At 45.0% G+C, this 23,259-nt stretch overlaps 3 protein-coding genes across 3 annotated transcripts; all 3 read left to right on the plus strand.

The window, feature by feature from the left end:
• Positions 1–4,303: 4,303 nt before the first annotated feature.
• On the plus strand, positions 4,304–5,723 carry LOC144940900 (globin-like). Its single transcript, XM_078867398.1, has 3 exons — positions 4,304–4,478; positions 4,815–5,046; positions 5,451–5,723. The coding sequence occupies exons 1-3, from the start codon at positions 4,357–4,359 to the stop codon at positions 5,547–5,549; spliced, it is 453 nt and encodes a 150-aa protein (XP_078723524.1). The 5' UTR covers positions 4,304–4,356; the 3' UTR covers positions 5,550–5,723.
• A 7,270-nt stretch (positions 5,724–12,993) lies between these two features.
• Positions 12,994–14,421, plus strand: LOC144940692 (globin-like). The gene is made up of 3 exons (XM_078867008.1): positions 12,994–13,155; positions 13,492–13,723; positions 14,141–14,421. Exons 1-3 carry the CDS (start codon positions 13,034–13,036, stop codon positions 14,237–14,239), a joined length of 453 nt encoding a protein of 150 aa, XP_078723134.1. The 5' UTR covers positions 12,994–13,033; the 3' UTR covers positions 14,240–14,421.
• Positions 14,422–20,826: 6,405 nt separating this feature from the next.
• Positions 20,827–22,552, plus strand: LOC144940690 (globin). Its single transcript, XM_078867007.1, has 3 exons — positions 20,827–20,981; positions 21,350–21,581; positions 22,277–22,552. Exons 1-3 carry the CDS (start codon positions 20,860–20,862, stop codon positions 22,373–22,375), a joined length of 453 nt encoding a protein of 150 aa, XP_078723133.1. The 5' UTR covers positions 20,827–20,859; the 3' UTR covers positions 22,376–22,552.
• Positions 22,553–23,259: the final 707 nt, after the last annotated feature.

The following is a 23,259-nucleotide window of genomic DNA, read 5'->3' on the forward strand; positions in this document are numbered from 1 at the left end:
CCGGGGGTCCTTGCCGCGTATAGAATGGCCCCCCATGCAGCTACGGGGTTTTCCCCATTCTATTTGATGTACGGTCGGGAAGCTGACCCGCCAATAGAAACGCAACTTGGCCTGTCCGCTCCACGAACTAATTCTAATTTGGCAGAACATATTAAGTTTAATATTCATAAGCTGACAGAGGCGAGGGAGGCCGCACGGCTTAATTCGCGGGCTCGCCAAATTGCTAATGAACGGTTGCGGGCACGGAAGGTGTCCATGCACGAATGGAAACCAGGTGACAGGGCCTGGCTGCATTGCCCTCAGGCACCCTTGGCTACGTCGCCTAAATTGTTGAGACCGTGGAGGGGACCCGTGGAGGTCGTGCGCGTTGCACGGCCCCAGTGCGTTCAGATAAAGTGGGGAAAGCGCCGGTGGTACGTTCACCCCTCCCGACTGAAACCGTTCTCGCCTCCATATGGCCTCCCCTTGTGTCGTGATGGCCGGGCGTGTGACGTGACCGGCGACCCAGAGGGGGAAATGTCTCTGCCTGATCCACACGTATTGTCGCCTGATCTGCTCCCAGGTGTCTCGGAACTGACAGCTGCCGATCACCGGCGGCCGGATCTCCGCGGCGGGGCCGGCCCTTTCAGGCCCGTTCCGCGCCGTCTGGAGCGGCCGGAACCGCCGGACGGTCGTCAGTGTCCCGCCCCATACGATGGACCAGCCAGACGGACTCGCGCCAGGTCGTGCTACTTTGCATGACCTGCCTCGTGAGGAGTCGGGGTAGTTGGAGCGCCTCGTCACTGCGTGTAGTCGCAGGGACGTGGGGCGCGTTCGTTTCGAATTTGCTCGTATCGTGTTATTGTTGACTTTTCGCGTTCATTGTCAATCTGTACATAGTTATTCTTGTTGTTGTTGTTGTTGTTGTGTTATGTTACGGGGCACACTCGGGGGGTTATGGGGTTTTTTTTTGTTGGTTGTCGTTTTATCGTCGTGGTTGGTTGTTGTTAGCAGCCGGGCCGGCTGCGAGCTATGTGGGAGGGGGTGATGTAGTGGTGATACGCGCTGGGTGTATATGTCGTGTGCCAGCGCGTATGTACGGGTGTGTGTGTGGTGACGCGCGCTGACGGGGAGGAGCAGGCGTCAGTGCGCGGGTGGGGGTAGTGCTGCTGATTGGCTGTGTGCCGGTGACGCGCCCAGAGGGAGTGATCGGGTAGCAGCGCGGTGTGATTGGTCGGAGAGTGGAAACACGCGCTGAGCGGAACCGGATCGTGGGGATAGCGCGTGGGGATTGGGTAACGGAGGAGCGGTGCCGACGTTGAGGTCCGCATCCGCTCCGTCTCCCGGGAAGAAGGGGTATATAAGGTGATGCACAGAGGAGCAAGGGGCAGAAGTGGAACCATCTAAGAATGAAGACGAAGGTGTAGAGATAGAGCCCGGAGAGGAGAGTAATGGAGAGTAGAAGAGAGTAAGGTATAGTGTGTAGCCAGCGAGAGAGAAAGGTCTACACGAGCTGAGTAATGTATAGTGTGTAGCCAGCGAGATAGAACGGTCTACACGAGCTGAGTAATGTATAGTGTGTAGCCAGCGAGATAGAACGGTCTACACGAGCTGAGTAATGTATAGTGTGTAGCCAGCGAGATAGAACGGTCTACACGAGCTGAGTAATGTGTAGTGTGTAGCCAGCGAGAGAGAACGGTCTGCACGAGCCGAGTATGCATACGGTGTAGCCAGCGAGAGAGAACGGTCTGCACGAGCCGAGTATGCATACGGTGTAGCCAGCGAGAGAGAGGCAAAGTCTACACGAGGCGAGAGAGGAGAGTGTAGCAGAGGCGCAGAGTCTACACGAGGCGAGAGAGGAGTGTAGCCGAGGCGCGGAGTCTACACGAGGCACAGAGAGCCGGCAGCACAGAATCCTGAGTCAAGAGAAGTGCGGTGTGAAGAAGAGAGGCCACGCGTTGTATTGTTACAAGTCAAGATTTAATAAAAGAAGTGTGTTCCCGTCAAGGAGTTTCCTGCCGTCATTTTCCAATACTTCACAAGTAACAAGCAGAGATTAGGAGCACTCCCTTTAAGAGTCTGCTCCTAATCTCAGCTCGTTACCTGTATAAAAGACACCTGGGAGCCAGAAATCTTTCTGATTGAGAGGGGGTCAAATACTTATTTCCCTCATTAAAATGAAAATCAATATATAACATTTTTGACATGCGTTTTTCTGGATTTTGTTGTTGTTATTCTGTCTCTCACTGTTCAAATAAACCTACCATTAAAGTTATAGACTGATCATTTCTTTGTCAGTGGGCAAACGTACAAAATCAGCAGGGGATCAAATACTTTTTTCCCTCACCGTACGTCCCAGCCCCATATTGATTACATTATGAAGAAAATGAAAAAAAGATTTAATCGTAGGAAAAACCATTGCTTTCCAATTTGATTACACCTGAAAATTGTTGAAGCTATCATTCCATCACTGTTTGACTCCGGTGATGCTGCTTACATATCAGCTACTAATGAATCACTAAACAGAGTAAACCCGCATTATCATTCTGCTCTTCAATTTGCACTGGCTGTATCATACAGGACCCACCATTGTAACCTCTACATAAAATCCAATCTCATTACCTGATGCAAGAAGAAATCTACATTGGAACCTGTTCATACAATAATCGCATTCTGAAATCAAAGAAACCTTAGATGTCCATCTAATTTCCTTTTAACTATCTCAAGAACGAAAAAAAGTGACCAAGCCTTTGCAGCACCAACGTAATGGAGCAACCTTTTTTTGCTCCCTAAACATCAATCTTCAACAACTATTCTGAGACAGATTAGTGATGGATACAGCCACATTTGCCAATGTGATTTGTAGAGTTGATTCTGAACAATGTTTCGAGTTCCAATTTTATTTAGGCGACTGTGTGTTGTCTTGGTGTGGTCTTGGACGGTTTTTGCTGATGTTTTACTGCCTTTCCCAAGCTTAGGAATGTATGTACTCATGCAATTTGAACTTACACACTTAACTTTTTAAGGGGTGCCACAGTGGTGTGATGTTATATTCCTCACCTGGTATGCAGCAGGTCAGGGGTTCGATCCCGACCCTGACACCTGTTTATTTGGAGTTTGCATGTTCCCCTAGTGATCGCGTGGATTTTTCTCCGGGTCCCCTAGTTTTTCCCTTCACATTTAGAATGCTGGATCTAGATTATTTTGATTAAATTGCTATAAATTTTAATATAAGACACATCCTTGAGCAATCATGTGGCCAGGTCGCTTCTGAAAAAGAATAAAATAGCTCAGTGGGCTTTACCTGGTAAGATAGAAAGTGTAGTTGTATTTGTATATGTATATTTGTTATGATTTGTTCACCTTTTCTATACTTCGCACTTCGGTCGTGTTTTTGTATTGTTTGTTGTTGTTGTTTTTGCAAAGTTCTGACGTGCCCCTACTGGACATCTGTGAGAAAGAACTTTATAGCTCATCGGATTCCTCCAGTATAAATAAATATTCTGACTCTCCTGGACAAATATTTTAGCTATGATTAAAACCACAAAGGCGGCCATTCATTGTAACACCAAAATGCTGACAGACGTTAAAAGCCATGAATATTTTGCAAAGCACAACAACTTTGCAAAAACCATATCTGGAACAACCTGCAATATCACTTAAATAACATTTCAAGAACCAACAGGGAACATGAAATTCCCATTTATGCGATTCACAACATATGTCAATGATGACTCACAATGAATTCACACTGGCGGATTGCTTAGTTACCGACAATATAAAATGAGGGCTTGGATTAAATATGAACCAATTATAACATAAGAGCAAAAAAATATGAAAATTACTTCAATTGGGTTACATGAGCCCACTAACATTTTATCATGAAATACTAAATGTGCTTAGGAAGTAACAATGATTTTTTTAAAAAGCCTTTATATTTTCACACGTATTTAGCCACGATATATTTTATCAGAATTTCGCAGAAGACAGTCCCGTTACGACATTTGTTATTTCTTCACTCACAGCTGACAGTGCATATTGGCCCATAACCATATTGCAATAAAAAAAATTAGTCTAAAAACTTTGTTAAAATAATCCTGTAACCTCTCTATATATTAATGAAAATCATAAAAATGGAAAATGCAATCTAGCATTGAATTCATGAATATTTCAGATTTTGTTATAAAATGTATTTGGTATTTCATTTCATCGTTTGTTTTGTTGTTGCTGCAATCATTTCACATTATCTGCATCATCATGTATGATATTGGGAAAACGCTGATAAAATGGATATATAAGGAGGTTCTCAGATGAGTGGCTCATCACTTCAGACTCCCTTCGCAGGATCATCGCCGATCACCTCCAACAGCAATCACCATGCCTATCGTCGACTCTGGAAGCGTTGCGCCTCTGAGCGCTGCTGAGAAGACTAAAATCCGCAGCGCGTGGGCCCCTGTCTACTCCAATTATGAGACCTCCGGTGTGGACATCCTGGTGAAGTAAGGCAATCTTTCGTTATGTGAAATGAACACCTTCAATTAATACATTTCATAATATAAAAACAGCAATCGTGTTGTGACGGACAGTGGGAACGAAAAGCAATTGTGCTGTTTTCATTGTGATTACTCTATATAAGGTACACGAATTATTCTAAAAATAAATATTAAAATAAAAATATGTCGAAGTCGCGTAAAAATTACTTGGATTTTTGTCATTACCATTTTCCCCAATAGATTGCGTCTTCTGCTGCACAAACAATATTTTGTTTATGGTGAACTGTCTGGCTCACTTGACAAATCCATTTAAATCACGGAATGTTCCTTCCTCCAAAACAGGTTCTTCACCAGCAACCCCGCTGCTCAGGAATTCTTCCCCAAGTTCAAGGGGATGACTTCTGCTGATCAGCTCAAGAAATCCGCGGACGTGCGCTGGCACGCCGAGAGGATCATCAACGCCGTCAACGATGCCGTGGCGTCCATGGATGACACCGAGAAGATGAGCATGAAGCTAAAGGATCTGAGTGGCAAGCACGCCAAAAGCTTCCAGGTGGACCCCCAGTACTTCAAGGTAACGCATGCAGTGAACATAACGATCACTACTGGTTGGCTCTTGGGTGACTACTGGCTACAGCTGTTAGCAAGATTGGTACAGGGTCACTAAAGAAGATATATCTCAATCCCTCTTACATAGTGCGTTTGGATCCACCAAAAACGTAATAAAGAGTAGTTCCATAAAAATGTATTCTACTCAGTAGGTCTGTAAGGATCCCCCACTCTTCCCTATTTGATTCATTTTCACAATTCATTCAGTAATAATTGTTATGACCTAGTGGCAGCAGGGATCATAGATAGCCATTTTTACACAAAGTACAGAAGTTGAAAAAAAAGTTTTACATTCACTATTAGATGCTTGTGTAATGAAAGATAACCTATTTTAATTGCCAAATCGAATTTTCGCTGATGTCTTTTCAGGTCCTGGCCGCGGTCATTGCTGACACCGTTGCCGCAGGCGATGCCGGCTTCGAGAAGCTCATGAGCATGATTTGCATCCTTCTCAGGTCCGCCTACTAAACCAACGTTCACGGCCACTCCTGCAAAACTGCTACCCAACTGCCTTTGCCACATGATTTGCACCAGTTTCTGTTGACAGAGATAACGAATGTCTTGGAGAATGAAGCATCTTTCCGAGTTGTTTTTGTCAATGACAATAAATTGAATGTAACTTTCCAATGAAAATCAATAAAACTTCCATGCATAAATTTTTTGGAATGTGTGCAATTTTAAAGTAGTTGTTATAATGAATGAAATGTGTGACCTGCGTTGTGTGGATGTTGCTGTGGTGTAATGGTTGACATATCTCTCAGTGGCAGTGTCAAAGGAGCAACGTTTGAGTGACACTTTACCAGAAATATCAACAGTGGCTTGGCTGTTGAGTGTGCAGGCAGTGCAACTAAGCTGGGGCCCATAGTCTGGAACAATTGAGGCACCAGGCTACGAAGTGGGCATGGGGGAAATTGGTCAAGGGGCACCTAGGCCGAGACTTGGCATACTATTCCTTTGATTGTCCTCAATAGCTGTATTACAGCTGAACAAATATAAGCTAACACTTTTTTAAAACTGGTCCATTTTTCAGAACAGAAAGAATTGTCGTAAGATTGCGATGTTTGGAAAAATTATTTTATCGTAAAGTTGATGCCCATTTGTTTATAGATTGGGGCCATTCCAGGCGTGAGAATTATTACTTTTTTTGAGATAATAACACATTTAGGCCTACTTCGAGTAGCCGAGATGGCCCATGAAGACCACCGAGGGCATACCGAATGTGTCTCATGCCCCTAAGCACTGCATGTTTGGTCCCGATACTGTAAGAGATTTAACACCAATGACTTTGCAAATAACTCCTCTACAAAAACAATTCTGGACATCGGTCTGTGCCACTGTGGGGCATTACTAGCCGTGTGTCATTACCACATTTATTTGGAATAGATACAATTGTAATAACCAGAAAACCGCAGCATTAAAATAACGGGATCAAGGAGATGCAAGGCTAATTAAACAGAACAGCAGTGAATCGGCAGAGTTGAAGTGAATGTACAGTTGTAGTGACATCATGGATGTCACTGTGTGGTGCCGGCCCTAGAGGGGCACGGCGTGCGATGTACTCACATCGCGGACATCACGTATGTAGCGACATCGTGAATGTCATTGTGTGATGCCGGCTCTAGCGAGGCATGGCGTGCGATGCATTGTCATCGCGGACACTCCGTGGGTGGGTATAGTACCAGCCCTAGAGGGAGCTCGGTGAGCGCTGAGATAGCGCAGTGGCACCACGCATGGCGTGCAGTGCTGATGTAATGTAGTAACTCGGCGGGAGACGACTTCACGGGTAACACACTCTTTTATTGAAACCAACTATAGTTACACGGGTGACCAACACCCACTTAGTTACTCGGGTGACCAACACCCACTTAGTTACTCGGGTGGCTTACACCAGCCTAACCCACACGGTTCTCCTGGCTACACCTACACGGGCTCTTACGCCCCGTAGCCTCTCGACACACACCCAGCCGGGGTGTCCGTCTCGACTCTGGGTCCCACAGTCCCGACCCACATGGGCGTCGGACCACGGGTCCCACAGTCTCGCCTCCGAGCCACACAGGGCCCCGGTCCTGACAAGGACGGCGGGACTAGGGGTCTCGGGGCTCTACTCCTTCAACTCCGTCTTCAATCTTCAACTGGTTAACAACAACCACGAGTGCTCTCGCGCGTCACCCTTTATACCCCTCCTGCGGACGTCGCTGAGAGCACCCATCCCATTTGACCAATCACTGGGCGCTGGCTACGATCCTCTTTTCCCACCTCGTGTCAGCGCGCCTCACCACCCCCGCCGCGCCGCCCGTAATCCCTCACTCCCGGCGCGCGCGTCCACACCACGCCCACATCGCGTGCCCAACCCCGCACCCCGTGCCGCCCCGTAATCCATCACTGTCGGCGCACGTCAACACCACCACTACACTGACTCCTACAGAAGGGAGTGGGAGAGTGTCAGCCATGGGATGAGGTTACCCTAGGCCATGGCACTCTGGTTGACCCTGGAAGGCACGTGACCAGTAAGATCTACACAAGGGCCCCAGGTGGGGGCTTGGGGGTGGTCACGTGTCAGAGTGAGATCCTACGGGAAGGGTCGAGAAACGACAAGAGGTTTCTCGAACGAAGGTGGTCTTGGTCAAGGGCAGGGCCAGCCACCACCCAGCAGCATATAAACCGGGTCCGCACAGGGACCAGGGTTTAGCGTTGCTGTCGTCATCTAAAGATCTATGTTCTACGTCCAAGAAGAAGTCACCAACACGAGGAAGTCACCAACACGAGGACCCCAGCTAGTGTCCTGTCGGTTGTAGCTACTCCCAGTAACTAGCGTAGTTAGCCTGGTAGTCCACCGCCATAGGTTATCTGGTAAAGGGGCAGTAACCCCTTTGTGTTGTGTTGATGTTAATAAATGTGTTGCCTCCAAGAAGTACGTCTGTGACTCAGTTGAATCCACTACACAGGTGATTAGGTGGCATTAAACCAAGGTGGATAAACACCTCTGATTAATACGGATAGCTACGTACGGCATGAAATAATTATTCTTTGGTTCTTTCGGTAAAGTCACGTATAAAGATAAAATGATACATTTAATTAAATACTAGCATACGACGTTTCGATTGCAACACAAGCAATCATCATCAGGTATAAATTAAATAGAAACACAAATCTAGTATACTTTGAAATGTAATGTAATACAACAGAGAGTCGGATAACATAACAGTCAACACCCTATCTGGTTGATTACGTTCTTCCTGAGAATGCTAAATTTGGGAGAGAGATTAAACACAGAACCAGAAACATATAGACAGACATATAAGCAGACAGATATCACAGAGATACATAGAGAGAGAGCAAACATAGGCACAAAGAGAAACTACGCCTCTGTGTCGAGGCCTTAAATAGAGAGAGGGGGGGCGGGGGGCGGGGAGAGAGGGAGGAGTTAGAGAAATTAGCATGTCCATGAGTGGAAACGGTGAGTGGCAAGGTGTAAAAAGCTTGAGAAAGGGGGGCAGGGGCGGAGAGAGAGGGGTTAGAGAAATTAGCATGTCAATGAGTAGCACGATAAGTGGTACGGTACGAAAGCTTGAAAAAATTAGGAGGCAGGGAGAGAGACACAATAAATTAACTAACCTAGCAAAAAATTCGAAATGTAATGCAATGCAACACAGAGGGTCGGTCAACACACAATTAACGCATAGCCTGGTTGATTATGTTCTTCCAAAGATTGCTAAATTAGAAGTTAAGTGTGAAATTTGAAAAAACACAGACACGAAGACCGATACACAAGCAGAGAGAAACAACGAAAAACCCCAGAGAGAAGTTCAACAGATATACATCGAAGGTAGTATGAGACATGGTATATATGACGATGTTCTGCCTCACGGCAGGTGTTTTACTCCATGCGGGAGTTGGGTGTGAGTACACAGAACATTTCCTGTTTTGATGCTGAGTTTGGTCACGTGACCAGGAAGTTATGATTTGACAGTTTCAGGCACGAGGCTGGAGGCAGCCATTACACAGTTTAAGATAGCGGCACAAATCGCATCCTAGTGAAGCCAGCTGTAATTGTCCATTGTGGGACTTTAAGAAGCATTGGCTGTAAGTTCGATTATGTTCTTATAATACTGGGAATGCTGTTATAATGTTAGAATGACCGTTATAATGATGTAAATGCCTTTATAATGCTGTTAAATTGTTATCATAAATACGAGGCCTAGTTAACAACGAAGCCTGCAACTATTGTGAATGTTACTTGTAATTTAATAAGTCGAGTCAAACTTGTACCAAAGTAACTATATAGCGATCTTGAGAGCAAGGATGACGAAATATCTCATCCACAATTTAGTGTTATGTGTAGTACTGTACATCTGGGGTGCAGTGTGCTGATTGCACGATGTGGCTTTGTTTAGCAGAGTAGCTTGTTCTCTTGTATAGCTGTTCAGTGCTGTTGTGGGCGCCTGGTCCATCCAGGATCTATTGTTGAGAAACATGTTATCTAGGACAATGTCGTGATGCTGTAGTGTTCATGCATTGTGTTGATGTTTCCAACTATTAACAGATGTTGTATCTGTGCTGTGTTTTTCCATCAGTTTTACCTCGTTCAATTCAATAAATGATGTTTGGAGGCGGATGTTCACCCTGGCTCTGAGGGTTTATTGGAACTACTCAGCTAGCGGTGCAATGCAGCGCACAGCAAGGCCGAGACAGACAATAATATGACAAATGTATCAACCATTTATAACGTGCACAATCTTGCGAATGGACAAAGAAGTTTGAATATGAATTGGGAGGAGGTGATGCGGTCCATAATTTTAGACAGGACGAGACGTTCTAAGAGTTTTGAGACTGTTGATAGTTTTGCAACTGGACAGTAATTAACAGGATCATTTCAGTAGGAAACCATTTTATTGAGCAGTGGGGTCACATGGCCTAGTTTCAGAAAAGTAAGAAACATGCTGCATGGGGAAAGAGACAGTAATGCCAGATCAAGCGGATGCAACATAAATTAAAAAGATGAGTTTTGACATTCAGGAATGATGGAAAATGCAATTAAAAGGCAATCGCAAGCCACACTTGTTTAAGCAGTGGGGCTGGGCATGTGACCCTTATAAACAAGGATTGAATAGGTTGAGCGTAAAAAATCCCAAAAGATAGCTCGTTTAATATTCTTCCTGATTTTGCTTCAGCCGTGTAAATAAAGTAATTTCCAATCAGTGACCACATCATCTGTGCTAGGTATTATACATCAGCGAATTGTGTACAAGAATTCTGAAACAATCGAGTCAGGGGTAGAACCACACACCTACAATCCGGAAACTTTTGAAGGTGAGGATTGGTGGAACACCCAGATGTGTAAAACTCTTGACCTAGCTGGGCTGAGAGGCGGCCAGGAGTTACCTGCATACCAAATGGATGCATAAACACAACAGTGTAAACCTTGCGGTGTTATAATCCTAATGGTCTCATTTAACTCTCACACAAATAACTCCTTATTTTTAATTGAACACCATAGAAAGATTCAATGAGAACAATCTCCATTCTTTCACCAATTACTCAAATATTAGAAAAAATACTTAAATCACAAATGAACTGCATCCGAAAAAGTAAATTTCCTTCACAGTAAACAGTCTGGTTTTTGAGAGGATTACTGCACTACCACTACAGCAATGATGGATGTATCACAATCTCTTTTCAGTAAACTGGATAAAGGCCACTATTGCTGTGCACTATTCCTCAAATTATGAAAAGCATTTCATACTGTTGAAGAAGAGTCGGAGACTGATTAAGCACTTCTTTATTTCTCCAACGCACAGCAACACTCTTCCAAAACCAACCCCGAACACGCGTCTCACAGCCCCTTTTAACCCCTCCATCTCCGCCCTCGTTCCCAATAAACATCCACGTCTCGCACGCCTGGTCCGGGTGATGTCAGTGCCCTCTAACCCTTGACCCCCGTCTAGTGTTTTCCCGTGCGTGTGATTCGTGCGTGTTATACTGAGTGCGGAGATTTCATGTCTGTGTGCTAGGCCTCGGCAAGGTAAGGTAAATTACCTTTTTTACCGGGTAAAAGGGTAAAGGGTAAAGGTTTCGACATGCCAAGGGGTAAGGTAAAGGGTAGGGTAAAGGTAGCTCAGAAAATTACCCAGTAGGTTAAAGGTAGCGCGAATAATTACCCGGTAACTATAGTGTCTTGTTTACTGCTAAAAGCTCCGTGGCGCAGTCCGTGGCCTCTATTTTAAATTGCGATAATTGATGTCGGACCAGATGAAGACGGTCCACGTTCTTGAGGTAGAGGTACTAGAGGACGAGGATGCCAGCAACGGCATTTTTGGGGTTGCTGCGAACAGCAATCGAAAGAGGCAGTGGCATGCGTTCCCGTGGGAGCACACTCAAGTGGTTTTCCACCCACACGAACGCGTCGGGGTGGAAAGCCCACCTCAAGAAGCACAACGTGTGCGCCCCAGGCAGCGAGGTCAGGACGTCGGCGTCGGCTGCCTGAAGGTTCCGTCTAACTGGGCGGAGCGGCGCAGGATCTTATTGCCTGTCGTTCGTCCGAGGGCGATAGCAATGACTAACTTGATCAGGTTGTTGATGAGATCGCCATCGACCAACACTACTGGGATGAGGTTATGGAGGATGGTGTAGTCGACAGCCTCAACGCCCGATTCGAGAGTATTCTACATGAATAAAGTGCTCTACCTAGCATTTATCGTTATAAACCTTTTTTATGTGTTGTACCCCAGTCATTTCCCTGTAATCGGGTAATTTGTATGGGATAAGGGTAAAAGGTAGGGTAAAGTTAGGCTCGTTGCTTTTTACCTTACCTTGCCGAGGGCTATACTGTGGTGCGTGTGCGTGAGGGTGGCTCGCAGATCCCTTACATCGTTAACCATGATATTGTTTCTCACAAGACTTCGTCAACATACATTTTCAGACCATACAATAAAATTGTTTAAGAGCTACCTCTCAGACCATTCTCAAAAGATACGTCGTGAAAACATCTCGTGCAAAAATATTAAAATCACAAAGGGTGTTCTACAAGGTTCTGTGCTGGCTCCAATTTTGTACTCAATATATTTAACCAATCTTGACTCTTGGACAAATATTTTAGCTATGATTATAACCACAAAGGCGGCCATTTATTGCAACACAAAAATGCTGACAGACGTTAAATACCCATCAACATTTTGAAAAGCACAATAACTTTGCAAAAACCATATCTGGAACAACCTACCATGTCACTTAATAAACAATTTCAAGAACCAACAGGGAACATGAAATTTCCATTAATGCGATTCACAACATATGTCAATGATGACTCACAATGAATTAACACTGGTGGATTGCATAGTTACCGACACTATAAAATGAGGGCTTGGATTAAATATTAACCAATTATAACATAAGAACATAAAATATGAAGATTACTTCAATTGGTTTACGTGAACCCACTAACATCGTATTACACTGTCATGAAATACTAAATGTACTTAGGAAGTAACGATGTTTTAAAAAAATAGTCTTTGTATTTTTCCACGTATTTAGCCACGATATATTTTATCATAATTTCGCAGAAGACAGACCCGTTACGACATCTGTTGTTTCTTCACTCACAGCTGACAGTGCATATTGGTCCATAAAATATTGCAATAAAATTTGAAATCATAAAATTTTGTTAAAATCATCCTGTAACCTCTCTATATATATTGGTAAAATCATAAAAAGGGAAAATGCATTCTAGCATTTAATTCAATAAAAGTTCAGATTTTGTTATAAAATATATTTGGTATTTCATTTCATCGTTTGTTTTGTTGTTGCTGCAATCATTTCACATTATCTGCATCATCATGTATGATATTGTGAAAACGCTGATAAAATGGATATATAAGGAGGTTTTCAGATGAGTGGCTCATCACTTCAGACTCTTTTTGCAGGATCATCGCTGATCACCTCCAAAAGCAATCACCATGCCTATCGTCGACTCTGGAAGCGTTGCGCCTCTGAGCGCTGCTGAGAAGACCAAAATCCGCAGCGCGTGGGCCCCTGTCTACTCCAATTATGAGACCTCTGGTGTGGACATCCTGGTGAAGTAAGGCAATCTTTCGTTATGTGAAATGAACACCTTCAATTAATACATTTCATAATATAAAAACAGCAATCGTGTTGTGACGGACAGTGGGAACGAAAAGCAATTGTGCTGTTTTCATTGTGATTACTCTATATAGGGTACACGAATTATTCTAAAAATAAATATTAAAATAAAAATATGTCGAAGTCGCGTAAAAATTACTTGGATTTTTGTCATTACCATTTTCCCCAATAGATTGCGTCTTCTGCTGCACAAACAATATTTTGTTTATGGTGAATTGTCTGGCTCACTCGACAAATCCATTTAAATCACGGAATGTTCCTTCCTCCAAAACAGGTTCTTCACCAGCAACCCCGCTGCTCAGGAATTCTTCCCCAAGTTCAAGGGGATGACTTCGGCTGATCAGCTAAAGAAATCCGCGGACGTGCGCTGGCACGCCGAGAGGATCATCAACGCCGTTAACGATGCCGTGGCGTCCATGGATGACACCGAGAAGATGAGCATGAAGCTAAGGGATCTGAGTGGCAAGCACGCCAAAAGCTTCCAGGTGGATCCCCAGTACTTCAAGGTAACGCATGCAGTGAACATAACGATCACTACTGGTTGGCTCTTGGGTGACTACTGGCTACAGCTGTTAGCAAGATTGGTACAGGGTCACTAATGAAGATACATCTCAATCCCTCTTACATAGTGCGTTTGGATCCACCAAAAACTTAATAAAGAGTAGTTCCATAAAAATGTATTCTACTCAGTAGGTCTGTAAGGATCCTCCACTCTCCCCTATTTGAATCATTTTCACGATTCAGTTTGCAATTCCATTCAATAATAAGTTGTATGGCCTAGTGGCGGCAGGGATCATGGAAAGCCATTTTGCACGGAGTATATAAGTTTTAAAATAAAGTTTTACATTCACTATTAGATGCTTGTGTAATTAAGGATAACCTATTTTAATTGCGAAATCGAATTTTCTCTGATGTCTTTCCAGGTCCTGGCCGCAGTCATTGCTGACACCGTTGCCGCAGGCGATGCCGGCTTCGAGAAGCTCATGAGCATGATTTGCATCCTGCTCAGGTCTGCCTACTAAACCAACGTGCACGGCCACTCCTGCAAGACTGCTATGCAACTGCCTTTGCCACACGATTTGCACCAGTTTCTGTTGACAGAGATAACGAATGTCTTGGAGAATGAAGCATCTTTCCGAGTTGTTTTTGTCAATGACAATAAAATGAATGTAACTTCCCAATGAAAATCAATAAAACTTCCCTGCATCCAGATTTTGGAATGTGTGTAATTATTAATGAGTTGTTATAATGAATGAAATGTGTGACTTGCGTTGTGTGAATGCTGCTGTAGTGTAATGGTTGACAGATCTCTCAGTGGCAGTGTCAAAGGAGCAAAGTTTGAGTGACGCTTTACCAGAGATGTCAACGGTGGCTTGGCTGTTGAGTGTGCAGGCAGTGCAACTAAGCTGGGGCCCATAGTCTGGAACAATTGAGGCACCAGGCTACGAAGTGGGCATGGGATGAAATTGGACAAGGGGCACCTAGGTCTCGCCTAGGCATACTATGCCTTTGAACAAATATAAGCTAACATTTTTCAAAACTGGTCCGTTAATGCCCATTTGTTACCAATTTTAACGCATTTATTGTCGCTACAAAAATGTTTATAGCTTGGGGCCATGCCAGTCGTGAGAAATAATTATTTCTTTGGAGACGATAACACATTCAAGCCTATTTTGAGTCGCCGAGGTGGCCCATGAAGTCCAGATAATCTAAGAGATTTAACCCCACTGACTTTGCAAAGAACTCCTCTGCAGAAACAATTCTGGACTTGGGTCTGTGCCACCGTGGGGCATTACTGGTCATGCGTCATTTCCCAAAAAAATTGTAAGAGATACAATTGTAATAACCCGACAACAGCAGCATTTCAAGAAAGGGATCAGGGAGATACAAGGCTATATGTGATGCCGCCGCCACGAAGCCGCTCGGCGGGCGCCCCATCTACGACCTCGCCACCACCAAGCGACGGGGCCGACCCCGCTTCCCCCTCACCGCCCCCCACATAAACACACCCTCACACATTTTCCCACCTAGAGCTCCGAGGGGAGGTCTCCTGGCCGGCAGGTTTTTACCCGAAAGCCCTCATAGGGAAAATATTCACGGTTTCCTGCGGCCAGGGAATTGGGCGACCTCCCCCGATGCTGGTTCGCACCGCGGCGCTGTGACCCGGGTTGAGATTGTATGGTCACGGCGAGGGCTGTCCAGCCACCACGGTTGAAACGCACCCCCCCCACACACATGTATCGGCAAGGCAGGCAGGGTCCGCAATCCACAAACGGACGGCGGGAAAACGGGACCCCGCCCACTGTTCGACTAGACGACGCAATACACACGCGAACGACGGGAAAACGGGGCCCCGCCCACTGATCGATGAGACGACGTAATCCGTCGCGGTAACCAGATTCGAACCGCCTGAAGCCAGCCAGGGGCAGGTGAAGCACTTTGATTGGCCAGCGGAGCGGGACCCCCTGTGAGGTGAGGGGGATAAAGAGAGGGGTGAGGGAAGCATAGGGAACTTCTTCTCCAGTCAGCTCCCGTGCCGTCAACTCCGGAATCCAGCGACTCGAACGTCCATGAGACGTGTCGACGCGCTGCGAGGACAAACCGACAGGAGCGTCTAACTGTGAGTGAGAGAGAGAGAGTGGTGAGACTTAGTATAAAAACCAATCCTCTTAGAGCCTATCGAATTAGATAAATCGGGTACAGACCCTTGGGCAATAGTGTAGGCCTGCCTTGTCGATCCTTACTGACTTAACAGCGAATCGCAGTCAGCCGGCAATAAATCATTAGTAACTAATCGTAGCCTCGTGTGGTTTCGATGAGAGTGTGAACGCGCGCGGTTCTGGGTGTACATACGCTCACAGCGTGTGAGTGCTACGCTGGGCTGTGTGAGGCGAAGAGTGTGAACGTGTGCGGTGCTGTGTGTACGTACGCTCACAGCGTGTGAGTGCTGCGTGGGGCTGTGTGAGGGGAAGAGTGTGAACGCGCGCGGTGCTGTGTGTACATACGCTCACAGCGTGTTAGTGCTGCGCGGGGCTGTGTGAGGGGAGGTGTCGTGTGTGATGGAAGGAGAGGCAATGCAGTGTTAACAGGCGTACGGGAGCCAGCGACGAGCCATGCCTCTCTCGCGAACCCGAGGTGGGGCGACCCAGGAAGGGGAACCATCAGGCGACAGTCCCTGCCCCGTGAGCGATGAGCCCAGCGGCGGCAGCGGCGGTTCGCACAACAGCGAGGGGTCGGGAAGTGGCGGGACCCCTGCAGTCAGAACACAGCAGGGAAAGATCTCGGGGGCCAGCGACCCCGACATATACTCTTTGGTTATTTCGGTAAAGTCACGAAGGTAGACAAAATAATAGATCACGACGATTCGATCGCAACGCAAGCGACCGTCTTCAGAGAGAGAAAACCAAAGAGTACGGATTCCTGCAGTCACAAAAGCTTCAAATCAAGATAGATAAAAAGCTAATTAAACAGAACAGCAGTGAATCGGCAGAGGGGCAGTGAATGTGCAGGTGATCAGGTGACATCAACCCACAGTGGATTAACACAGGGAAGAACTAGACATGGTGTAGATGATGTTAATTAAGTAATAATAATAGACCATTCATAACACACGTAATTTTGCGAATGGACAAAGAAGTTAACGTGCGAATTTCAGGCGTGGAACCCAGCTCATACTCAGTGGGTGACTGAATGCTACGTATATAGACTTGAAAAGAGGACAGATGGCCTCCTTGTACTCAATCCGGGCAGAAACAGGGAACGAGTGAAGCGTTTTCAATGAAGCAGAGGAGCCTGTAAGTTTTCAGCCAGTACCCAAGACAGAACGCAACATATTTTTTTGCAGTTACTTGAGCTTGGCAATGTTTTTTTGTGAATGTCTGTGTGAGTAGTTGAAGCAGGAACCTATGATACTGTAAGGACTTGAGTTATAGCGCGCCACGCATTCTCTTCCACTGTTGCTATGCCAGCGAGCAGAGTACAGTGGGGTGTATGTGAGGACACGGTTGTTGTTGTGGCATTAGGTGAGAGGGTCGTTAAGTGTTGAAACAGGTGTTCGGGGTAGGGGGGGGGACACAGGCCAGCGATTGGCTAAGAGGGTAATTGGTTATTAGCTGACGTCGCTCTGGCGGCAATAACAAGGTCACGTGAGACTGGGGGGGCCAGGAGGCGAGTAATAAGCGGGGGATTGAGATAATTAATGGGGATTAATTGGTGTGGGGATATAAACCACAGCGCGACGGAGAGAGGGGCTTCTTGTCTTGGTCGGCGTCTTGGATGGAGCTGCAGGGACGGTGCCCGGGGAATCGCAGAGCAGGCGGTGACGGTAGTAGAGCAGAGAGAGTGGGTTAGCGGCGACAGATGGAGTAGAGTATAGAGAGACCGTGATAGCGAGAACGCAGTGTGCGAACAGGGGTAGCCATACATCTGAAGGATGCAGTGTAGAGAAGCAGTGGAGTCGACAGACCTAGCGAGAGAGAGAGAGACGCGGAGGAGACGCGGCGCGGCGAGAGAGAGACGCGGAGCGACGTGGAGCGGAGTGAGGGCACGGAGCGACGCGGAGCGGTGGCGCGGTGGAGGTGGACTCTTTAGCGGAAAATAAAAAAAAACAGAAAGACAGCCGAGTACGAGTCCTACAATACAATGGGCAAAAGTATTGGCTACAGTGGTGGAGAGCAATGACAAGATGTCCCAGAAAGCTTTGAGATAACAATCACACGACCCGATTGTAATGTGTAACATAGTTTAAGGTCAGATTGCTTGAGTAAAACGTGTGTCGTACATCCTCCTCTAACGACATAGCGAACGAATTTCTAAAATGGTAACGTGAAGAAACATGCCAACTTATTACGCCATCATGTGCTTCAGCACAGTGGTATGCGAGTGCAATCAACAACATTTAACATGCAATGTGACAAAACATATTTTGGACCTGATTGTCATTTACTTAATTGTCCATTTAAAGACATTGGTCATATTCAATACACAAGGATGTTCAGAGTGGGTGAAGGACTGATGGAGGAGCCAGCAATGGATTAAGTTTATGAATTGAAGTGACACTGAAACGTTGCCTGGTGCCCGGTAAGAGTATTTTAGAATGCAGATTCAAGGCGTACCTCGATATACGTTTGGGTTGTATTCTTGAAGGTCTGAATGTAAACTGAAAAATCGTACATGAAAATATATCTTCCCATAAGGTCCCATTGTGCAACCTAAGAAGTATTCTTAAGAAAATATTTTGTGACCTACAACCTAAAAAAATAACACTTTTCAACATAACTTAGATATTTCCATGCATAAATATGGAAAATAATAACTAGAGAGGTGATTAAAAACAAATAGGGTGCATAGCAATATACTCACCTGAAATTGTGGTGCATGACCTGTGTGACGATGTTGCAGTGAGTGGTCGAGGCTTACTGGGAGGGTGAGGGAGGGGTAGTCGGAGAGTCTGCGTCTCCCTGTTGGGGAGTACGTATAGTACATATGTAGTGGTGGTATTGACGTGCGCCGACTGTGACAGTGATGGATCACGGGGCGGCGCGGGGTGCGGGGTTGGGCACGCGTTGTGGGCGTGGTGTGGACGCGCGCGCCGGGAGTGACAGATGACGAGGCGGCGCGGAGTGAGTGGTGAGGCACGATGAGATGTGGGAAAAGAGGATCGTAGCCAGCGCCCGGCGATTGGTCGAATAAGTGGGTGCTCGCAGCGACGTCCGCAGGTGGGGTATAAAGGGGGACGCGCGAGAGCACTCGGGGAGAGTTACCCAGTTGAAGACCCGAAGACGGAGCTGAAGACCTAGTGAAGCCGAGTAGCTCAGTGGCGTTAGTCGCCGAGTAGCTAAGTGGATGTTGGTCATCCGAGTAGCTCAGTGGCGTTAGTCGCCGAGTAGCTAAGTGGATGTTGGTCATCCGAGTAGCTCAGTGGGCGTTAGTCGCCAAGTAGCTAAGTGGGTGTTTGTCACCCGAGTACTAAGTGGATGTTGGTCATCCGAGTAGCTCAGTGGCGTTAGTCGCCAAGTAGCTAAGAGGATGTTGGTCATCCGAGTAGCTCAGTGGGCGTTAGTCGCCAAGTAGCTAAGTGGGTGTTTGTCACCCGAGTACTAAGTGGATGTTGGTCATACGAGTAACTCAGTGGGCGTTAGTCGCCAAGTAGCTAAGTGGGTGTTTGTCACCCGAGTACTAAGTGGATGTTGGTCATCCGAGTAGCTCAGTGGGCGTTAGTCGCCAAGTAGCTAAGTGGGTGTTTGTCACCCGAGATACAAAGTAGGTGTTAGTCACCTGTAACCAAGTTTGATAAAATAAAGTGTGTTACCCGTGAAGTCGTCTCCCGTGGAGTTACTACATTACACATACAATCCAAAGTATGTTGGAAAGTACAATAGTTTCAACTATAGTTTCAACTACACCCTTGGCTTGTAAACAAGTTGTTCTGCTACGAAACGATGTATTACTAATGAACCCCAATGATCCGATCGAAATTAGGGATTTCGATCAGATAATGGGGGGGGGGGCACGTGCCCCCCCCACTGCCTCCGCCAGTGCTTGCAGATATTATAATACCCATCAACATTTTGAACAGCACGATGACTTTGCACAAACCCTATATCTGGAACTACCTACAATGTAATTTAACACAAATTTTAAAGAACCAAGAGGGAACATGAAACTCTCATTTATCCAATTCACAACATATGTCAATGTTGACTCACAATACCATAACACTGGTGGATTCTTTAGTAATGGACAATATAAAATAAGGGTTAGGGTTAAATAAAAAATAATGAGAAAATATGAGACTCATCAGAGCAGAAAATATGAAGATTACTTCAATTTGGTTATATGAATCCACTAACATTTTATTACATTGTCATGAAATGCTAAATGTATGTAGGAAGTAACAATATTTTTGTTAAAGCCTTTGTATTTTTACAATTATTTAGCCACTATATATCTTATCAGAATTTCGCAGAAGAGTGTCCCATTACAACATCTGTTGTTTCTCCACTCAGCGCTGACAGTGCAAATTGGCTCATAACCATATTGCATTAAAACTTGAAATAATAAAAATATTGTAAAAAAAATCATCCTGTAACCTGTTCATAGATATTAATGGTCATCATAAAAGGGGAAAAAGCGTACTCGCATTTAATTAATGAACATTTTATTTCCGGTTATGTATCAAAATTGTACTTAGTAAAATTTGTGGAAAAAAAGTTCAATGTTTCATACCATATTTTCAGAATGTCGCAGAAGACAGCCCCATTACAACATATGTTGTTTCTTCACTCAAAACTGACGGTGCATATTGGCCCATAACCATATTGCAATGAACTTCAATGTATTAAAATATTGTTGAAATTATCCTGTATCCTGTTAATATATATAATGAAAATCATAAAAATTGTAAATGCATACTAGCATTCAATTCATGAATAGTTCAGATTTTGTCATAAAATATATTTGGTATTTCATTTCATCGTTTGTTTTGTTGTTGCTGCAATCATTTTACATTATCTGCATCATCATGTATGATATTGGGAAAACGCTGATAAAACGGATATATAAGGAGGTTCTCAGATGAGTGGCTCATCACTTCAGACTCCCTTTGCAGGATCATCGCCGATCACCTCCAAAAGCAATCACCATGCCTATCGTCGACTCTGGAAGCGTTGCGCCTCTGAGCGCTGCTGAGAAGACCAAAATCCGCAGCGCGTGGGCCCCCGTGTACTCCAATTATGAGACCTCTGGTGTGGACATCCTGGTGAAGTAAGGCAATCTTTCATTACGTAAAATGAACACCTTCAATTCATACATTTCATATTAACATAGCAATCGTGTTGAGATGGACAGTGGGAACGCGAAACACATATGCTCTTTTGATTGTGACCACTGTATGTAGGGTACACAAATTCTAAAAATATTTATATTTAAATTTCCAAAATATAAGTCTAAGTCGTGTGATAATTACTTGGATTTTTGTCATTACCATTTTTTCCGATATATTGCATCTTCTGCTGGACAAACAACATTTTCACTTGGGTGTACTTTTACATGTATCTATTTTGTTAATGGTCAACTGTCTGGCCAAACTGAAAATGTATTGAAATCACAAAATTTTGCTTCCTTCAAAACAGGTTCTTCACCAGCACCCCCGCTGCTCAGGAATTCTTCCCCAAGTTCAAGGGGATGACTTCGGCTGATCAGCTCAAGAAATCCGCGGACGTGCGCTGGCACGCCGAGAGGATCATCAACGCCGTCAACGATGCCGTGGCGTCCATGGATGACACCGAGAAGATGAGCATGAAGCTAAGGGATCTGAGTGGCAAGCACGCCAAAAGCTTCCAGGTGGACCCGCAGTACTTCAAGGTAACCCATGCAGTGAACATAACTACCAATCACTACTGGTTGGCTCTTCGGTGACTGCTGGCTACAGCTGTTAGCAAGATTGGTACAGGGTTTACTAATGAAGATACATCTCAATCCCTCTCACATAGTGTGTTTGGATCCAACTAAAACTTGATATAGAGTAAATTATTGGTTCTTTCGGTTAAGTCACGTAGAAGGGAAATAATAAAATAATAAAACAATACAATTCTTACGACGTTTGGATTGCAACACAAGCAAAACTTATTGCAGTGGTTTTCACACCTGATGATGATTGCTTGTCTTGCAATCGAAACGTCGTGAGAATTTTATTGTTTTATTTTTCTTATTTTATTATTTGCCTTCTACTTGACTTTACCGAAAGAACCAAGAATATGAATCCCTGCAGTCACAAAAGCTTTAAATCGAAAATTAACATAGAGTAGTTACGTAAAAATGTATTCTACTCAGTAGGTCTGTAAGGATCCTCCACTCTCCCCTATTTGAGTCATTTTCAAGATTCAGTTTGCAATTCTATTCAATAATAAGTTTTATGGCCTAGTGGCAGCAGGGATCATGGATAGCCATTTTGCACAAAGTTGAAAAAAGAAAAGTTTTACATTCACTATTAGATACTTGTGTAATGAAAGATAACCTATTTTAATTGCCAAATCGAATTTTCTCTGATGTCTTTCCAGGTCCTGGCCGCGGTCATTGCTGACACCGTTGCCGCAGGCGATGCCGGCTTCGAGAAGCTCATGAGCATGATTTGCATCCTGCTCAGGTCTGCCTACTAAACAAACGTGCACGGCCACTCCTGCAAGACTGCTACCCAACTGCCTTTGCCACACGATTTGCACCAGTTTCTGTTGACAGAGATAACGAATGTCTTGGAGAATGAAGCATCTTTCCGAGTTGTTTTTGTCAATGACAATAAAATGAATGTAACTTCCCAATGAAAATCAATAAAACTTCCCTGCATCCAGATTTTGGAATGTGCGTAATTATTAATGAGTTTTTATAATGAATGAAATGTGTGACTTGCGTTGTGTGAATGCTGCTGTAGTGTAATGGTTGACAGATCTCTCAGTGGCAGTGTCAAAGGAGCAAAGTTTGAGTGACGCTTTACCAGAGATGTCAACGGTGGCTTGGCTGTTGAGTGTGCAGGCAGTGCAACTAAGCTGGGGCCCATAGTCTGGAACAATTGAGGCACCAGGCTACGAAGTGTGCATGGGAGGAAATTGGACAAGGGGCACCTAGTTCTCGCCTAGGCATACTATGCCTTTGAACAAATATAAGCTAACATTTTTCAAAACTGGTCCGTTAATGCCCATTTGTTACCAATTTTAACGCATTTATTGTCGCTACAAAATGTTTATAGCTTGGGGCCATGCCAGTCGTGAGAAATAATTATTTCTTTGGAGACGATAACACATTCAAGCCTATTTTGAGTCGCCGAGGTGGCCCATGAAGTCCAGATACTCTAAGAGATTTAACCCCACTGACTTTGCAAAGAACTCCTCTGCAGAAACAATTCTGGACTTGGGTCTGTGCCACCGTGGGGCATTACTGGTCATGCGTCATTTCCCAAAAACATTGTAAGAGATACAATTGTAATAACCCAACAGCAGCATTTCAAGAAAGGGATCAGGGAGATACAAGGCTATATGTGATGCCGCCG

This window comes from Lampetra fluviatilis, chromosome 23, assembly GCF_964198595.1.
Source record: "Lampetra fluviatilis chromosome 23, kcLamFluv1.1, whole genome shotgun sequence".
Classification (NCBI taxonomy): Eukaryota; Metazoa; Chordata; class Hyperoartia; order Petromyzontiformes; family Petromyzontidae; genus Lampetra; species Lampetra fluviatilis.